Source organism: Lolium perenne, chromosome 3 (genome assembly GCF_019359855.2).
Source record: "Lolium perenne isolate Kyuss_39 chromosome 3, Kyuss_2.0, whole genome shotgun sequence".
NCBI lineage: Eukaryota > Viridiplantae > Streptophyta > Magnoliopsida > Poales > Poaceae > Lolium > Lolium perenne.
The window spans coordinates 229,064,199-229,079,631 of NC_067246.2; the positions used below are offsets into that span (position 1 = coordinate 229,064,199).

Genomic DNA, 15,433 nt, shown 5'->3' on the forward strand with positions numbered 1-15,433 from the left:
TGTACCAAGGTAATGGTACAAATAAATAAAACATAATGGTAAAATATTCAAAGATGTGAAAACTTTTAGTCCAGATGTGTCATCATAGGAGAATTGTTCCGTACGAAAATTCAAGCAACATCAATAACATAAAAGATATCACAAAAATAAGATTTCATCCAAGTACTACCATTCAGAGAGTCTTAAGGTTAAGAAAACAGCTAGACGCAATGTGCAGCTACAAACGAAAGCTTATAAAATCATACTACAAAGTTTACCGTTTCAAAAACATATACTACAAAGTCTAAGACCATCAGAAGCCTTACACGTGTCATGTCATCTATACAATTTTCCAAATAAAAGCTGCCCACAACAAATAGATGAAGAATGCAGATACCAAAAGCATGAAAAATTATTCAAGAAAGAGACATCATCACGTATTCACAGGATAGGCTTAGTCCAGGGTAAAAAAAAAGAATGCACATAACATGTTAGAGCATGTCTAACAGACCCCTTAAATTTCTGCCCCCTTAAATTTCTGCCCCGTATCGGGGCCCTGTATTCGTTTTACACCGGCCAAAAACGCGCCCAAGCTAGCAGAACCTGTAAACTCACCTGTAAAATGAAATATTCACAGAATATGCCAAATTGAAAAAAAATCTCCTCCCATCTTCCTCCTCTAGCCAACTGCTGGCCTAGCCACCGTGCTCCCCGCCCCGGCCATGGCTGCACCGCCCCCGGCCGCCCTCGCTCGCTTCGCCGCCGGCCTCTGCCGCTTCGCCCCACCCTTCGCTTCCCGATCGCGCTGCCTGCCCAGCGGCGCGCTCAGCCCCGCCTCACTCCGGCCAGCCCCCGCCTCGCTCGGCCAGCCAGGCGCTTCGGCCAGAGCTGGTTGCTGCCTCGGCGGCGCTTCCCAGCTTCGCTCGGCCAGAGCCCGGCCAGGAGCTTCGCCAGCCCCGCTCCGCCGTGCTCGCGTCGCCGCTTCGGCCGTGCTCGCGCGCTCGCTACCGGCCGCGCGCGCTCGGCCAGTAGCTCGTCGAATTTAGCCGGATTCCGGCGAGGCGAATCGCGAAAGCAGTTAGATTTTCTGAAATTTCAGCCCGCCACGACTGAGGGGTTGGCCCTGTATTTGGCCTCCTACCTTGTACTTGTAAGGGGCGAGGAGCCGAAACTGTAAAAATTCAAGACGGGGGGCTGATTTATGGGGTATGCTAGACGGCCGGGTAGAGCCCTACCCCGTATTTCGGCGGTTATTTTACGGGGTTGGGTGTTTTAAGGGGTCTGTTAGACATGCTCTTAACACTGCCTACCACACATTGTCAGGGACTAGTAGTGCTATGAAGTAGTGGGTTATTAGCTGTAAGGGTAGTATTGGTATTCCACCTATGTTGTCATGTTGTAGTTGGTTAGGTCTATATAAGCCTACCCTTTGCATCCCCTTGCAATCAATCAAGAAATATAAACCCTAATTTTATCTTACTTTCTTTGCAATTTACCTTTTATTTAATTCTTGCAATTTATCCATTTTCTACCAAATCCCTCTCAAATCTCTATTCTTCTTGATCCCAATTCGTCAGATCCACCGAGATCCTGACAAAGTGGTATCAAATCCATCGGGATCTTGACAAAGTGGTATCAGAACGAGCGATTCACGGCCAAAAAAATTCCCCGGCGGCTTCTATCGCGATTCATCCATGGCGACCGCGCCTAACCCCATCTTCCCCACCACCATGGTTCCCCCGCCCCCGTGTGGCTGCGGAGCGCCGCCGTACGCCCCCTGCAGCTCTTCCATCGCCGCCACCTATCCACCAACTCCTTTTCCCGGCGGCTACGCCCCCTTCCCCTTTCCCTCCACCGTCGGCTACCAGCACCCCTGTCCCTTCGGATTATATCCCACCTACGCCTACGGGCCGCCCGCTCCAGTTTACCCCACTCCCTAATGGCTTTGGAGCACCAGCCATGGATCCCTTCGGCGCCTGCACCACCAGCCTCGTCGGAGCCCCCGCGTTGGATTTCTTCCCCGCTGCTGCCAATCCTTCTACCCCTCCTCACCCACTCCAATTTGGGATCACCCCCAACCCCAGAGCTGCCACACGCTGGAACTCCGGCCACCTTGGTATCTCTCCTCCCCCGAGGCCTACACGCACGGCCAGCCAATCACTTCGCCTCCTTCGACGATGAGCGAGGCAAGTGGCCTACTAGAGCTCCCCAACCACGACACGCAAGACCCCTGGTCAGCTCAGCCCGCGCCGTCGGACCTGACATCCATCCCCACTCCAGGGTACTATTCCTCCACCTCCCCCTATGATTCCTCTTGCCAGATGCGGGAGGCATCCCAAATCCTCACCCACGTTGACCCAAATTGGTCACCAACTGCTCCCACCCCAATCCATGGCGACCACCACCACCAGTTCTCGCCCGAGTACCACGCCGCCACACGCGTTGGCTCCTCTGCTGCACCTCTGTTGGAGTTCCCTGACGCCAACAGTCCGGTCCTCATGGAGGTGGAGCCCGTGCTCACTACCTCAACTGCCCAGCAGAACACATTGTCTGTTTCGCCCACGCCAGGGCTCTTCTCAACATCCACTGGTCCAACAACTAAGCCAGTAGCAGAAGCACAGGCTCGTGCAAAGGCTGCCATCAGCAAGAATATGCCCAGTGTGCTCTGCGATATCAATCAGCGATTGGATGAGCATCAAACCCAATCACGGCGTTATTTTGCATCCTTGCAAAGTGAGCTCTCCAAACTGATGGACATGGCATTTTCTCTGAACAATTCCATGGAGAAAGTCATTTCCATGGTACCCTCGTCCAGGTCACGCACTGCCACTACCCCGACACCATCAGTCGGTTTTGCATCGTTCCATGGAAGCACAATGATGGATGCATCTGCTCCCGCAGTGTTCTGTGCAGTTCCTAGCTCTACAACGACGAGTGCTACAATAGTGTCTGCAGCTCCTCCTTATGTTGCCTCCCAGGCGTTCACTGAAATTCCCCAACCTTATGGTTTTAACAATCTCAATCTCCAAACTGTTTTCCGAGCTGATGGTACTAAGCACAAATATTTTACTCTGCCGGCGAATTATCCCCTAGAGCGAGATGTTCCCAAGCCAGTGTTCGTTGTCTCTGATGACGAGTCAGATGGATGCTCAGTTGAGTCTGTTCAGGTGTTCGCCGAAGAAAAGCAACATGAAAGTCGTCAACTTGTCGAGCGTTTCGGCAAGGCACAAGAAATTGAACAAAAAACCGCTTGTATGAATTATATCTCTGATGCCTTTGGTTTCATTCTTGATCTGCAACAACAAGATGATGAGATGGCAGGCAATTGTTCAGTCCTAAAGGCCTCTAATTCATTTGTCACATGGTCCAGCCAGCTCAGTATTGACCATAGCCTGAGAGAACTGAGGCTGCTATGGGATCCAGGAGCTACCAAATTACCTATCATGTTCATGACTACTGCTGGTGCTACGAAATTGCCGTGTGTAGATATCTACAAGCCTACAATGGTACAAATACTAGCTGTGCAGTTTTGTGCAAGAAGGGTATCCATTTTTGGATCTGCTATGAAGTGTTCCTATGCTTTTGGTCTGGGATGGACAGAAGTAAACTTACAGCAGCTAAGAGACCCATCGTTGAAGGTGTTGGTAACTCATGAGAGTAGAAAAGAATGGGATCCAGGAGACAAAACAGTTTCGAGTTCAGCACTGAACAGAGATACTGTAGTTGTTCTTCAAACCTTAATGCTGACAACAAATGGAATTTTTACACTCCCGTATGTGATCACAGTGAGAGTCCAGTTTGGATTGCCCACTTCTGTACCACAACAAAGCTGCTATGGCAGAGTGCTATACAGCCAAGAAAATTATGGAATTCAATTCTTATGGGATCCAGGCATTTTGAGATGGAGGACCATTTCAGCACAGCATATTCTTGAGTCAGGCACTATCTTCTCAACTGAGCGCATGTTGCCTTGGAATCAGGAATCAGGGTATTCAATATTGCTTCTCCACCATTTCTTGTTGGAGTTCTCGATGGAGAGGGTGCTAAGCAAAAGTGCGGTGCTAAATCTGATGAACCTGAAGCGTTTCTGCGCTCAACTGTCGTTACAGTGTCATTCTTGGTGCACTATTCTGGATGTTTTACTTCATGTACAGTATTATTGCTTGCCGATCGTTTTGGACTGCCTATATCCAGAACCAGTCCAACAGCTAGTCTGCTCCTCTAGCCTATTCAGTTCGACTGCAATGTCTATGTCAACTGCTACTACCGTGGACATGAGATTGGTTTTATGTTCTGGAAAAATATCTCAAGAAGGAAGAGATGCAGCAGTTTTGTACAAAGTCTTAAAAATTCTATTACCAACGAGCAACACCGCTCATATTTGGGATCCTGGTATTGAATCATTCCCTTTTCCAAACAACCGGCTGAATATAACAGAGCTTATTCAAATTTAGGGCTGGACCAGTATAACATATAATGGCATCTTCTTGTCTGAATATCCATACATCTTGATCTTCCTTCATGAACAATGGGAGTTTCTACATCAACATGGTGTTCAGAAGAATTACAATGCAAAGAATCTGCTAGCTCCACAGAAGTATCCGCAGATATGTGAAATGGATATTATCTTCATTACATTTCTCCCTCCTTGATAGTGAATGCATTCGGAAGGATAATTTACAAATGATAAAAGTTTTTGAAGAAACTTGTCCATTGCTGAGCAATGGTCTTGAGGGGGGAGTAATGTCAGGGACTAGTAGTGCTATGGAGTAGTGGGTTATTAGCTGTAAGGGTAGTATCAGTATTCCACCTACGTTGTCATGTTGTAGTTGGTTAGATCTATATAGGCCTACCCTTGTATCCCCTTGCAATCAATCAAGAAATATGAACCCTAATTTTATCTTACTTTCTTTGCAATTTACCTTTTATTTAATTCTTGCAATTTATCCATTTTCTACCAAATCCCTCTCAAATCTATATTCTTCTTGATCCCAATTCGTCAGATCCATCGGGACCCTGACACACATCATCAGCCCAGCAACATGAAAAGGAGCTCTGTAGCAGATATCATATGACTGGCTGTAGCTCATAGGAACACGATGACAACAGAATAAACTTGCAAGTCATTTCACACAAATTTGTTGTGCAAGTTGAATGATGTGACTGATTTCTGTAGTAACAAATATGGCACTGATATATTGGTTTCAACTTAACGATCATGAAACAGCTAAACTAACAGAGAACTCTGGGCATGGCATAGGCTTGAGGACATTCCAACACAAATTGTTGCAACATTTGGATAATATGAAATCATTTACAATCTAAAGGGTATCTTCTTAGTTTTTACTTTTTACTTGATATCACCTTCATTTTAATTGTTTGCCTCGGTCATTCATATACATGAATCCCTATTGCCAAATGAAAGTAGTTTGACGGTGCATGCTACCCATATTGTCGGCCAGATATTTTTCAAAAAAAAAAAAACGTGACAAATCTCACAAGCTATATTTAGAAGATCTTCTTTACCTCAGAACCATTTCAGCACATTAGCACATCAAACCAGAGATAGCCATCCTATGGATGGTGCAACATGTCAGCTTCATCACCTTCGTAAATCGCTGTGCCAAGAAGCATAACAAGTCAGACAATTCACAGTTTTGAGGAAAAGACAAATGGATACAAGAAGAAGCATTTAGTCAGTTACATAGATGCGCCGCCAAATAAAACTTGAGCCAAACAACCCACTTTTTAAATCATACTTTATAGATGATTTATATTTCACCTTTGAAAATAGAAATTGAAACAAAACTACAACTGTTATAAAATGCAAGTCATATTGCTGAAAGTATTATAGTTAGCTACCTCATAATGACGAATTTAGCTGATAAGAAAAAAAACAAGACTCTGAAAGAATTACAACATGGCGAAGCTAATAAACTCCAGCAATAAAAGACCTTGGGAATTCGATTTAAAATACACGGAGCTTAATTTAAGAGAAGAAAAACCATTAATCTTTCAGGTTCTTCGACTTCATCAAGTGACAGGGAAAACAATTATTACAGAGGGTATGGATTCAGTGAAAGTAGAAAGACTAGAGCCGATACAAGTAATGGATAAAATAATACAACTAGCAATGAGATTCCAAACATACCAAACCAAGTTATTAATTGACATTTGATTTTATATCTTTACTTATTTGGCATTTGACTTAGATCTACCATGAATAATACAGCTAATAATAACATATAAGAGTACGTTTGATTGTCTAGCAAATCGACAATTGTTGATTAAGCTTAAGTTGTTAGTGACTTGAGAAGCACAATGAAGGTATCCGAGCAATCATGCACAAAACATAACCACACTAGGTTAAGCCTACAATATAAGGACTAAAGATGAGCAATCACCTGGTGTATAGAAACTCTTGAAAGGATAGTAGGGATTGACACAACTGGTTTCATGAAGTTTCCTGGACTGCATCAACTTAAGTTGAACCCCATAGACATTGGGTCTCACATACACAAATATTTCATCAGTATCCTCATCATACCCGAGCAGCCATCCCAACACTTCACTAATCTGAGAAGGGAGTCCTAGAAATGTATGCATGTCAATGGTCTTCGGAAGCAGCCATGTGGCAACACCATGACCATTGACGTTCCCCTGCCACATTTGGAAGCTAGGATAAGACAATATGGCGTAGACAATAGTGCCATCCTCAGCCTGGATGATCCGACGGTTTCGATAGTAGGTACCATCTGTAACGGGAGGCACACTAATCGCAGCTAGGATGTGCTTATCCAAATCAAATTTAAGCATGAGATCACTCACGGATAACCAGTAGACTGCGCTACCGATAAGTGTCGGAGGAACACCGGTATCACTAAACTGACCTGGAGCCTCTGCTGACATGGGATTGCTCCATATGCGAGTCTCCGAAGAGTAAACACAGGCGAGGGGTTGATCATCACTTGTAGCCGTGGACACCAAGACCACCTTGAAGGGGTTTGGGTGGCCATGGTCACCAGCAGCACAGAGCACCGCCCCTCCGAGGTTGTCCATCTTTAACTCGGACGGAACAGCCAAGCAGCGGTGGTGGCCGGTGATGGGGTCGCACACAACAACCTGATTCTGGTTCAGGTCTTTGACAAGGACGAGACCGTGGCGGGAATCGAGCAAATCGTAATGCCAGCGCTGGCTGTAGCGTCCAAGGTCCAATCGCTGGGAAGGGATGCACTCAGGAGGGTTCAGTAAGGGTTTGAACACGATCCGCGTGGTGCCCAACTCGAATATGCCGAGAAGTGGGGGCTTCCCGTGGTGATCGCGGAACTGGCGGTGGAACTTGGGGTCGGTGACGAGTCCCAGCCAACGCGTGCAGACCGCGGAGGCGCGGGGTAGGGAGGACGGCTGCGGGGGAAGACGGCGCAGGATCTCCCGCAGCAAATCGTCGACGTCCGGCAGGGATGCAGACTCACCGGCGAGGTGGCGCGGCGGCTCGCGTGGATTTGGGGATGAAGACGCGGGCTGCTGCGGCGGGCCATTCGGCCGCCGTCCTCTATCGCCTGGATCTGGGGATACAGGGGCGGGCTACGGCGGCGGGGGCGGCGGCGGCGGCGTGGATCTGGGGCCATTCGGCCGCCGTCCTCTATCGCCTGGATCTGGGGATACAGGGGCGGGCTACGGCGGCGGCGGCGTGGATTTGGGGCCATTCGGGCGCCCTCCATCGGCTGGATTTGGGGCTGGAGACGGCTAGAGCCTAGAGGGCACAAGGGAAAGTGGGATTTGCGCTTGCTGTCGGCGAGGGTTTCGTGGCTTGGAGCTATCGAGTTCAGTTTGTTCACACTAACTCTACAGGCTATACGCGAGATGGGTTGGTTAGAGCATCTCTAAGCGTGCGTTTGGTTGGTGACTTGAGAGGGATGGGATGGATCATCCAGATTTTTTGGGGATGGGATGGTTCATATTAGGTGATCCCATATTCTGTTTGGTTTGAAGATCTGAGTGGGATGAGATGAAGTGTATTTATGTTAGGATACTAATAACAATTCATTAAAAAATTCATCTTCATGAGCCGCCTGTCGAGCTCACGCACCGACGATGCTGCTCCTTCATACCAACGAGCCGCCGCCGGGCCGTGCGCAACCACCGCCGCCGGGCCGTGCGCGTCTGCCGCCGTCGCCCGACCGTGCGCAGCTCGCCGTCGGCCGTGCTCACCTGGCCGCTCGCACATGGCCCAGGCTGCCCCGGCCAGGGTTGAATCGCCGCGCCGCCTAGGGCCGAGGCCGCCGCGCGCCGCCAGTGGCGCCGCGATTGCCCAGGGCCGAGACCGCCGCGCCGCCGTGCCGCCGCGCGCCGCTCAGCCGCCGCGCTTGCCTGTGGCCGAGACCGCCGCGCCGCCAAAGCCGCCGCGCCTGCCTAGGGCCGAGACCGCCGCGCTCGCCCAGGTCGCCGCTCTCGCCGTCGGCGACGTCGCCGATGCTTTCTCTGTCCACTGCAGGCAAGCCGGAGGTGGGCAAGACGTGGTGCGCAATCAGAGAGGAGGGAGATGGATTAAGCAACGGTCCACGTTTTTAGGAAAAGATGGATTGGGAAGTTCGGTCGATTTGGAGGGACGGGTTGATTCATGATTTTCAAGAAATATTCCTTTATGGGGATGGTCCCATCCAACTTAATCTGTAACCAAACATATCAAGAAAGAGGATCATCCCATCCCATCCATGTTTTGGTCCAGAACCAAACACACGCTAACAGCCTGTAAATCACACGGAACCGTATTTTTCCGACGATTTACGGTTTCGGGTCGAAAGTGACGCAGAATAGAGACTGAACTCGCTGCGTGGCTTGAAATTTTTTCTCAGAGCCCCGGAAAATTTCACACTCGGCCCGTACTAATACAGACCGAAGGGCGGTTTACAGGCCAAAACTGAATGGAATTCTTCAGGGCCGCCCTCCGTACAACCGACTCTAACCACCAATTTCTAGCTGCTCTGCTAAAATTGTGCAACCAGGCTAAGCTCACCGCTGCAGGCTGGACGTCCGGTGGGCGTGCACGGCAAGCCATGGCGCGAGGCGGTGGCGGGCAGTAGCGGCCAGCATCTAGCAGCGGCAGAGCTCCACGCAGCGGCCGGAACAGCAGCTAGGAGCGGCCGAACAGCAGGTAGCACGTCCTAGCTCCACACGAGCTAGAAGCTAGCAGCAGGCGTGCGGCACGGTGGCCTGGTGGCCTGGTTGCATGCGCAGCAACGCGCAGCAGCATCACGCGGCCGCGTCCGGCCGCGCTGCCTGCTCCTGCGTCCAATCGGCTCCTCCCGCGCTCGGCTCTTTCGTGTGCGCGATCGTCCTCGCCTAATCCCCAAGCTCGCGGCTGCAACCAGGGGCGCAGGCGGCGGCCGCATGGAAAGATCTATGCAGCGTCGCAGATAGTTCTTGCGAAGAAGATAATGACTTTTCGAATATTTCGTTTTCGGTTTTAGTTTACGGGGTCTGTTCTGCGCCAGCCGTTTTGTGACCCGTAAACACGTTTTCGGAAGATTGAACTCGAGTTTTTGGGTTTGCACTTTTACGGGCTCTGCTAAAGATGCTCTTAGAGTATCTCTAGTAGAGCCCGAAAAACGCAAACCGAAAAGCGCGAGTTCAGTTCACCGAAAACGCGAGTTCTGATGAAATTCGCAGTGGCGCAGAATAGAACACGTAAAATGGAACTGAAAACAGGAATTCAAATTGGCGCGGGTAATTTTAGGCATGATCATAGTTTATAGATGAAATAGAATGCTCCGATTGAGCATCGATACTTACATAGTCCGTGCAATTGACATTACTACTGGTACACCGGCAACCTAACCTAGCTAATAAGCAAAATGCGGCCTACTTCGATCTATGGCGCGCGCGGTGGTGCCGGTGCTGGCGGAGATGGTCGGCGGCGTGAAGTATTCACGCGTCCTCCTTGTCAAGCTCGACTATTTCGAACTTGACCTTGCGGACGCGGGCCTCCCGGCGGGCCGCCTCGTACTCACGTACCTGGCGGACGTCGTCGGCCTCCTCCTGGCGGAAGCGCGCCCTCGCCTCCGCCTCGCTAATGGCGAAGGTCTGCGCCATCACCGCATCCTCCTTGTCGTTGTCGTGGACGTAGTCCCTGGCGGAGAAGGTTGGCGAACGAGCGGGGACGAGGTTTTCCTCCTCGATGCTCGCCGCCACGGGCAGCCGCGGTGTGCGGCTCGACTGCCCGTAGGAGGATCCCTGATGCGTGTAGTTGACACGTCCGTTGGGAACCCCAAGAGGAAGGTGTGATGCGCACAGCGGCAAGTTTCCCTCAGTAAGAAACCAAGGTTTAATCGAACCAGTAGGAGTCAAGAAGCACGTTGAAGGTTGATGGCGGCGGGATGTAGTGCGGCGCAACACCAGAGATTCCGGCGCCAACGTGGAACCTGCACAACACAAACCAAGTACTTTGCGCCAACGAAACAGCGAGGTTGTCAATCTCACCGGCTTGCTGTAACAAAGGATTAGATGTATAGTGTGGATGATGATTGTTTGCGTAAAACAAGAGAACAAAGATTGCAAAGAGATTGTATTTCAGTATAGAGAATTGGACCGGGGTCCACCGTTCACTAGAGGTGTCTCTCCCATAAGATAAACAGCATGTTGGGTGAACAAATTACAGTTGGGCAATTGACAAATAGAGAGGGCATGACCATGCACATACATATTATGATGAGTACTGTGAGATTTAATTGGGCATTACGACAAAGTACATAGACCGCTATCCAGCATGCATCTATGCCTAAAAAGTCCACCTTCAGGTTATCATCCGAACCCCCTCCAGTATTAAGTTGAAAACAACAGACAATTGCATTAAGTATTGCGTAATGTAATCAAGTAACTACATCCTCGAACATAGCACCAATGTTTTATCCCTAATGGCAACAAAGACATCCATAATCTTAGAGATTTCTCGTCACTTCCCTGCATTCACGGAGACATGAACCCACTATCGAGCATAAATACTCCCTCTTGGAGTTACAAGTATTTACTTGGCCAGAGCATCTACTAGTAACGGAGAGCATGCAAGATCATAAACAACACATAGATATAAATTGATAATCAATATAACAAGTATTCTCTATTCATCGGATCCCAACAAACGCAACATATAGAATTACAGATAGATGATCTTGATCATGTTCGGCAGCTCACAAGACCCGACAATTAAGCACAATGGGGAGAAGACAACCATCTAGCTACTGCTATGGACCCATAGTCCAGGGGTAGACTACTCACACATCACTCCGGAGACGACCATGGCGGCGTAGAGTCCTCCGGGAGATGAATCCCCTCTCCGGCAGGGTGCCGGAGGCGATCTCCTGAATCCCCCGAGATGGGATTGGCGGCGGCGGCGTCTCCGGGAAGGTTTTCCGTATCGTGGCTCTCGATGACCGGGGGTTTCGCGACGGAGGCTATTTGTAGGCGGAAGGGCAGGTAAAGAGGCGGCACGAGGGGCCCACACCATAGGTCGGCGCGGCCAGGGCCTGGGCCGCGCCGCCCTAGGGTGTGGCCACCTCGTGGCCCCACTTCGTCTCCTCTTCGGTCTTCTGGAAGCTTCGTGGCAAAATAGGACCCTGGGCGTTGATTTCGTCCAATTCCGAGAATATTTCGTTACTAGGATTTCTGAAACCAAAAACAGCAGAAAACAAAGAATCGGCTCTTCGGCATCTTGTTAATAGGTTAGTTCCAGAAAATGCACGAATATGACATAAAGTGTGCATAAAACATGTAGATATCATCAATAATGTGGCATGGAACATAAGAAATTATCGATACGTCGGAGACGTATTAGCATCCCCAAGCTTAGTTCCTGCTCGTCCCGAGCAGGTAAACGATAAACAAAGATAATTTCTGGAGTGACATGCCATCATAACCTTGATCATACTATTTGTAAGCATATGTAGTGAATGCAGCGATCAAAACAATGTATATGACATGAGTAAACAAATGAATCATATAGCAAAGACTTTTCATGAATAGTACTTCAAGACAAGCATCAATAAGTCTTGCATAAGAGTTAACTCATAAAGCAATAATTCATAGTAGAAGCATTGAAGCAACACAAAGGAAGATTAAGTTTCAGCGGTTGCTTTCAACTTGTAACATGTATATTTCATGGATATTGTCAACATAGAGTAATATAATAAGTGCAATATGCAAGTATGTAGGAATCAATGCAAAGTTCACACAAGTGTTTGCTTCTTGAGGTGGAGAGAAATAGGTGAACTGACTCAACATAAAAGTAAAAGAAAGGTCCTTCAAAGAGGAAAGCATCGATTGCTATATTTGTGTTAGAGCTTTGATTTTGAAAACAAGAAACAATTTTGTCAACGGTAGTAATAAAGCATATGTATCATGTAAATTATATCTTACAAGTTGCAAGCCTCATGCATAGTATACTAATAGTGCCCGCACCTTGTCCTAATTAGCTTGGACTACCGGATCATCGCAATACACATGTTTTAACCAAGTGTCACAATGGGGTACCTCCATGCCGCCTGTACAAAGGTCTAAGGAGAAAGCTCGCATTTTGGATTTCTCGCTTTTGATTATTCTCAACTTAGACATCCATACCGGGACAACATGGACAACAGATAATGGACTCCTCTTTAATGCATAAGCATGTGGCAACAATTATTATTCTCATATGAGATTGAGGATATATGTCCAAAACTGAAACTTCCACCATGAATCATGGCTTTAGTTAGCGGCCCAATGTTCTTCTCTAATAATATGCATGCTTAACCATAAGGTGGTAGATCTCTCTTACTTCAGACAAGACGGACATGCATAGCAACTCACATGATATTCAACAAAGAATAGTTGATGGCGTCCCCAGAAACATGGTTATCGCACAACAAGCAACTTAATAAGAGATAAAGTGCATAAGTACATATTCAATACCACAATAGTTTTTAAGCTATTTGTTCCATGAGCTATATATTGTAAAGGTGAATGATGGAATTTTAAAGGTAGCACTCAAGCAATATACTTTGGAATGACGGAGAAATACCATGTAGTAGGTAGGTATGGTGGACACAAATGGCATAGTGGTTGGCTCAAGTATTTTGGATGCATGAGAAGTATTCCCTCTCGATACAAGGTTTAGGCTAGCAAGGCTTATTTGAAACAAACACAAGGATGAACGGTGCAGCAAAACTCACATAAAAGACATATTGTAAACATTATAAGAATCTACACCGTCTTCCTTGTTGTTCAAAACTCAATACTACAAATTATCTAGACTTTAGAGAGACCAAATATGCAAACCAAATTTAGCAAGCTCTATGTGTTTCTTCATTAATGGGTGCAAAGTATATGATGCAAGAGCTTAATCATGAGCACAACAATTGCCAAGTATCAAATTATTCAAGACATTTTAGAATTACTACATGTAGCATTTTCCAATTCCAACCATATAACAATTTAACGAAGAAGAAACTTCGCCATGAATACTATGAGTAAAGCCTAAGGACATACTTATCCATATGCTACAACGGAGCGTGTCTCTCTCCCACACAAGGAATGCTAGGATCCATTTTATTCAAACAAAACAAAAACAAACCGACGCTCCAAGCAAAGCATATAAGATGTGACGGAATAAAAATATAGTTTCAGGGGAGGAACCTGATAATGTTGTCGATGAAGAAGGGGATGCCTTGGGCATCCCCAAGCTTAGACGCTTGAGTCTTCTTAGAATATGCAGGGGTGAACCACCGGGGCATCCCCAAGCTTAGAGCTTTCACTCTCCTTGATCATATTGCATCATACTCCTCTCTTGATCCTTGAAAACTTCCTCCACACCAAACTCGAAACAACTCATTAGAGGGTTAGTGCACAATCAAAATATACATGTTCAGAGGTGACATAATCATTCTTAACACTTCTGGACATTGCACAAAGCTACTGAAAGTCAATAGAATCGAAATATCCATCGAACATAACAAAACTGGCAATGCGAAATAAAAGGCAGAATCCGTCAAAACAGAACAGTTCGTATTGACGAATTTTATCGAGGCACTAGACTTGCTCAAATGAAAATGCTCAAATTTAATGAAAGTTGCGTACATATCTGAGGATTACTCACGTAAATTGGCATAATTTTCTGAGTTACCTATAGAGAAAACAGCCCAGATTCGTTACAGCAAAGAAATCTATTTCTGCGCAGTAATCCAAATCTAGTATGAACTTTACTATCAACGACTTTACTTGGCACAACAAAACACAAAACTAAGATAAGGAGAGGTTGCTACAGTAGTAAACAACTTCCAAGACACAAAATAAAAACAAAGTACTGTAGTAAAAACCATGGGTTGTCTCCCATAAGCGCTTTTCTTTAACGTCTTTCAGCTAGGCGCAGAAAGTGTATATCAAGTATTATCGGAGGGTGGTGCATCAACCTTACCTTGGGCTTTACCCTTACCTTTCTTGTTGTTTTTCTTTCTCTTTGATTTAGGAAATATATGATTCCCCCCCCGGTATAGAGGTGAATTCCAGGGTGCCTTCTCCCACATCTATGACTGCTCCCAATAGTTTTAGCAGGGATCTTTCGAGTGTGATTTTTCCTGTCCCTACACATTCAATAACAAGATAATCAATGGATATTGTTCTTCCAAGAATGGTTGTATGCACACCTGCGGCTATTCCCTTAGGAATTATAACAGAGTTATCAATGAGAGTTATTTCTTCTCCTCCTTCATCAACTCCCCAAAGTTTTAAAGATTTATAAATGCTCTCAGGTATAAGGCAAAATTCAGACATAATATCACAGTTGGCACGAAGAGTTTGATCACCGATAACAATTTTAACAGTAGGATCCCATAATGAAGGTTTAGAGTTCACTAAAACTTGTTCAAGACGATTACGAACATGGTGATAGTTGTCATCCAAGCGAGATGTACTTATCTCGAGATTATTTAATCTATTATAAATGCTAATAAGGGCTGAATCAAAGTTATTAGCTGAATCATGTGATGCAACCAACTTCTTTATGGCATTAAAAGCTTGATCCCCATTGCAATGAAGGAAATCTCCTCCCACTAAAGCATCCAAAGCATATCTATAACGAATCATAAGACCAAAATAAAAATTACTAAGGAGCAAACTTAGAGTCATTTGAGGTTCAGTTTTACGATAAGAAGTAAAAATTCTAGACCAAGCATCCTTAAAACTCTCCTCATCCCCTTGTTTAAAAGTGAAGACTAATTCTTCAGGCGAAGAAGTAACAGGTTCAGAGCTAGACATGGTAACAAAAGTAACTAATTTTTTTGTATTTCTAATATAGAGTGCAAGACAGTAAATAAAGCAAACTAGATAAAGTAAATGCAAGTAACTATTTTTTTGTGTTTTTGATATAGCAAACAAGATAGCAAATAAAGTAAAACTAGCAACTATTTTTTTGTATTTTGATATAATG

General features: G+C 46.4%; 1 protein-coding gene across 3 annotated transcripts in view; it reads right to left on the reverse strand.

Moving 5' to 3' along the window:
- LOC127339853 (uncharacterized) overlaps nt 1-7,464 on the reverse strand; it is a 99,606-nt gene extending 92,142 nt beyond the window's left edge. For 2 of the 3 annotated variants that reach the window (XM_071828362.1, XM_071828361.1), the window contains exons 1-2: nt 6,384-7,464; nt 5,506-5,597 (exon numbers count right to left, since the gene is read on the reverse strand). In XM_071828362.1, the coding sequence (XP_071684463.1) occupies nt 5,554-5,597; nt 6,384-7,038 (699 nt within the window). In that variant the 5' untranslated portion in view covers nt 7,039-7,464 and the 3' untranslated portion in view covers nt 5,506-5,553. The remainder of the gene's footprint in view (nt 1-5,505; nt 5,598-6,383) is intronic. The other variant, XM_071828363.1, reaches the window with a different exon arrangement.
- Between the last annotated feature and the right edge of the window lie 7,969 nt (nt 7,465-15,433).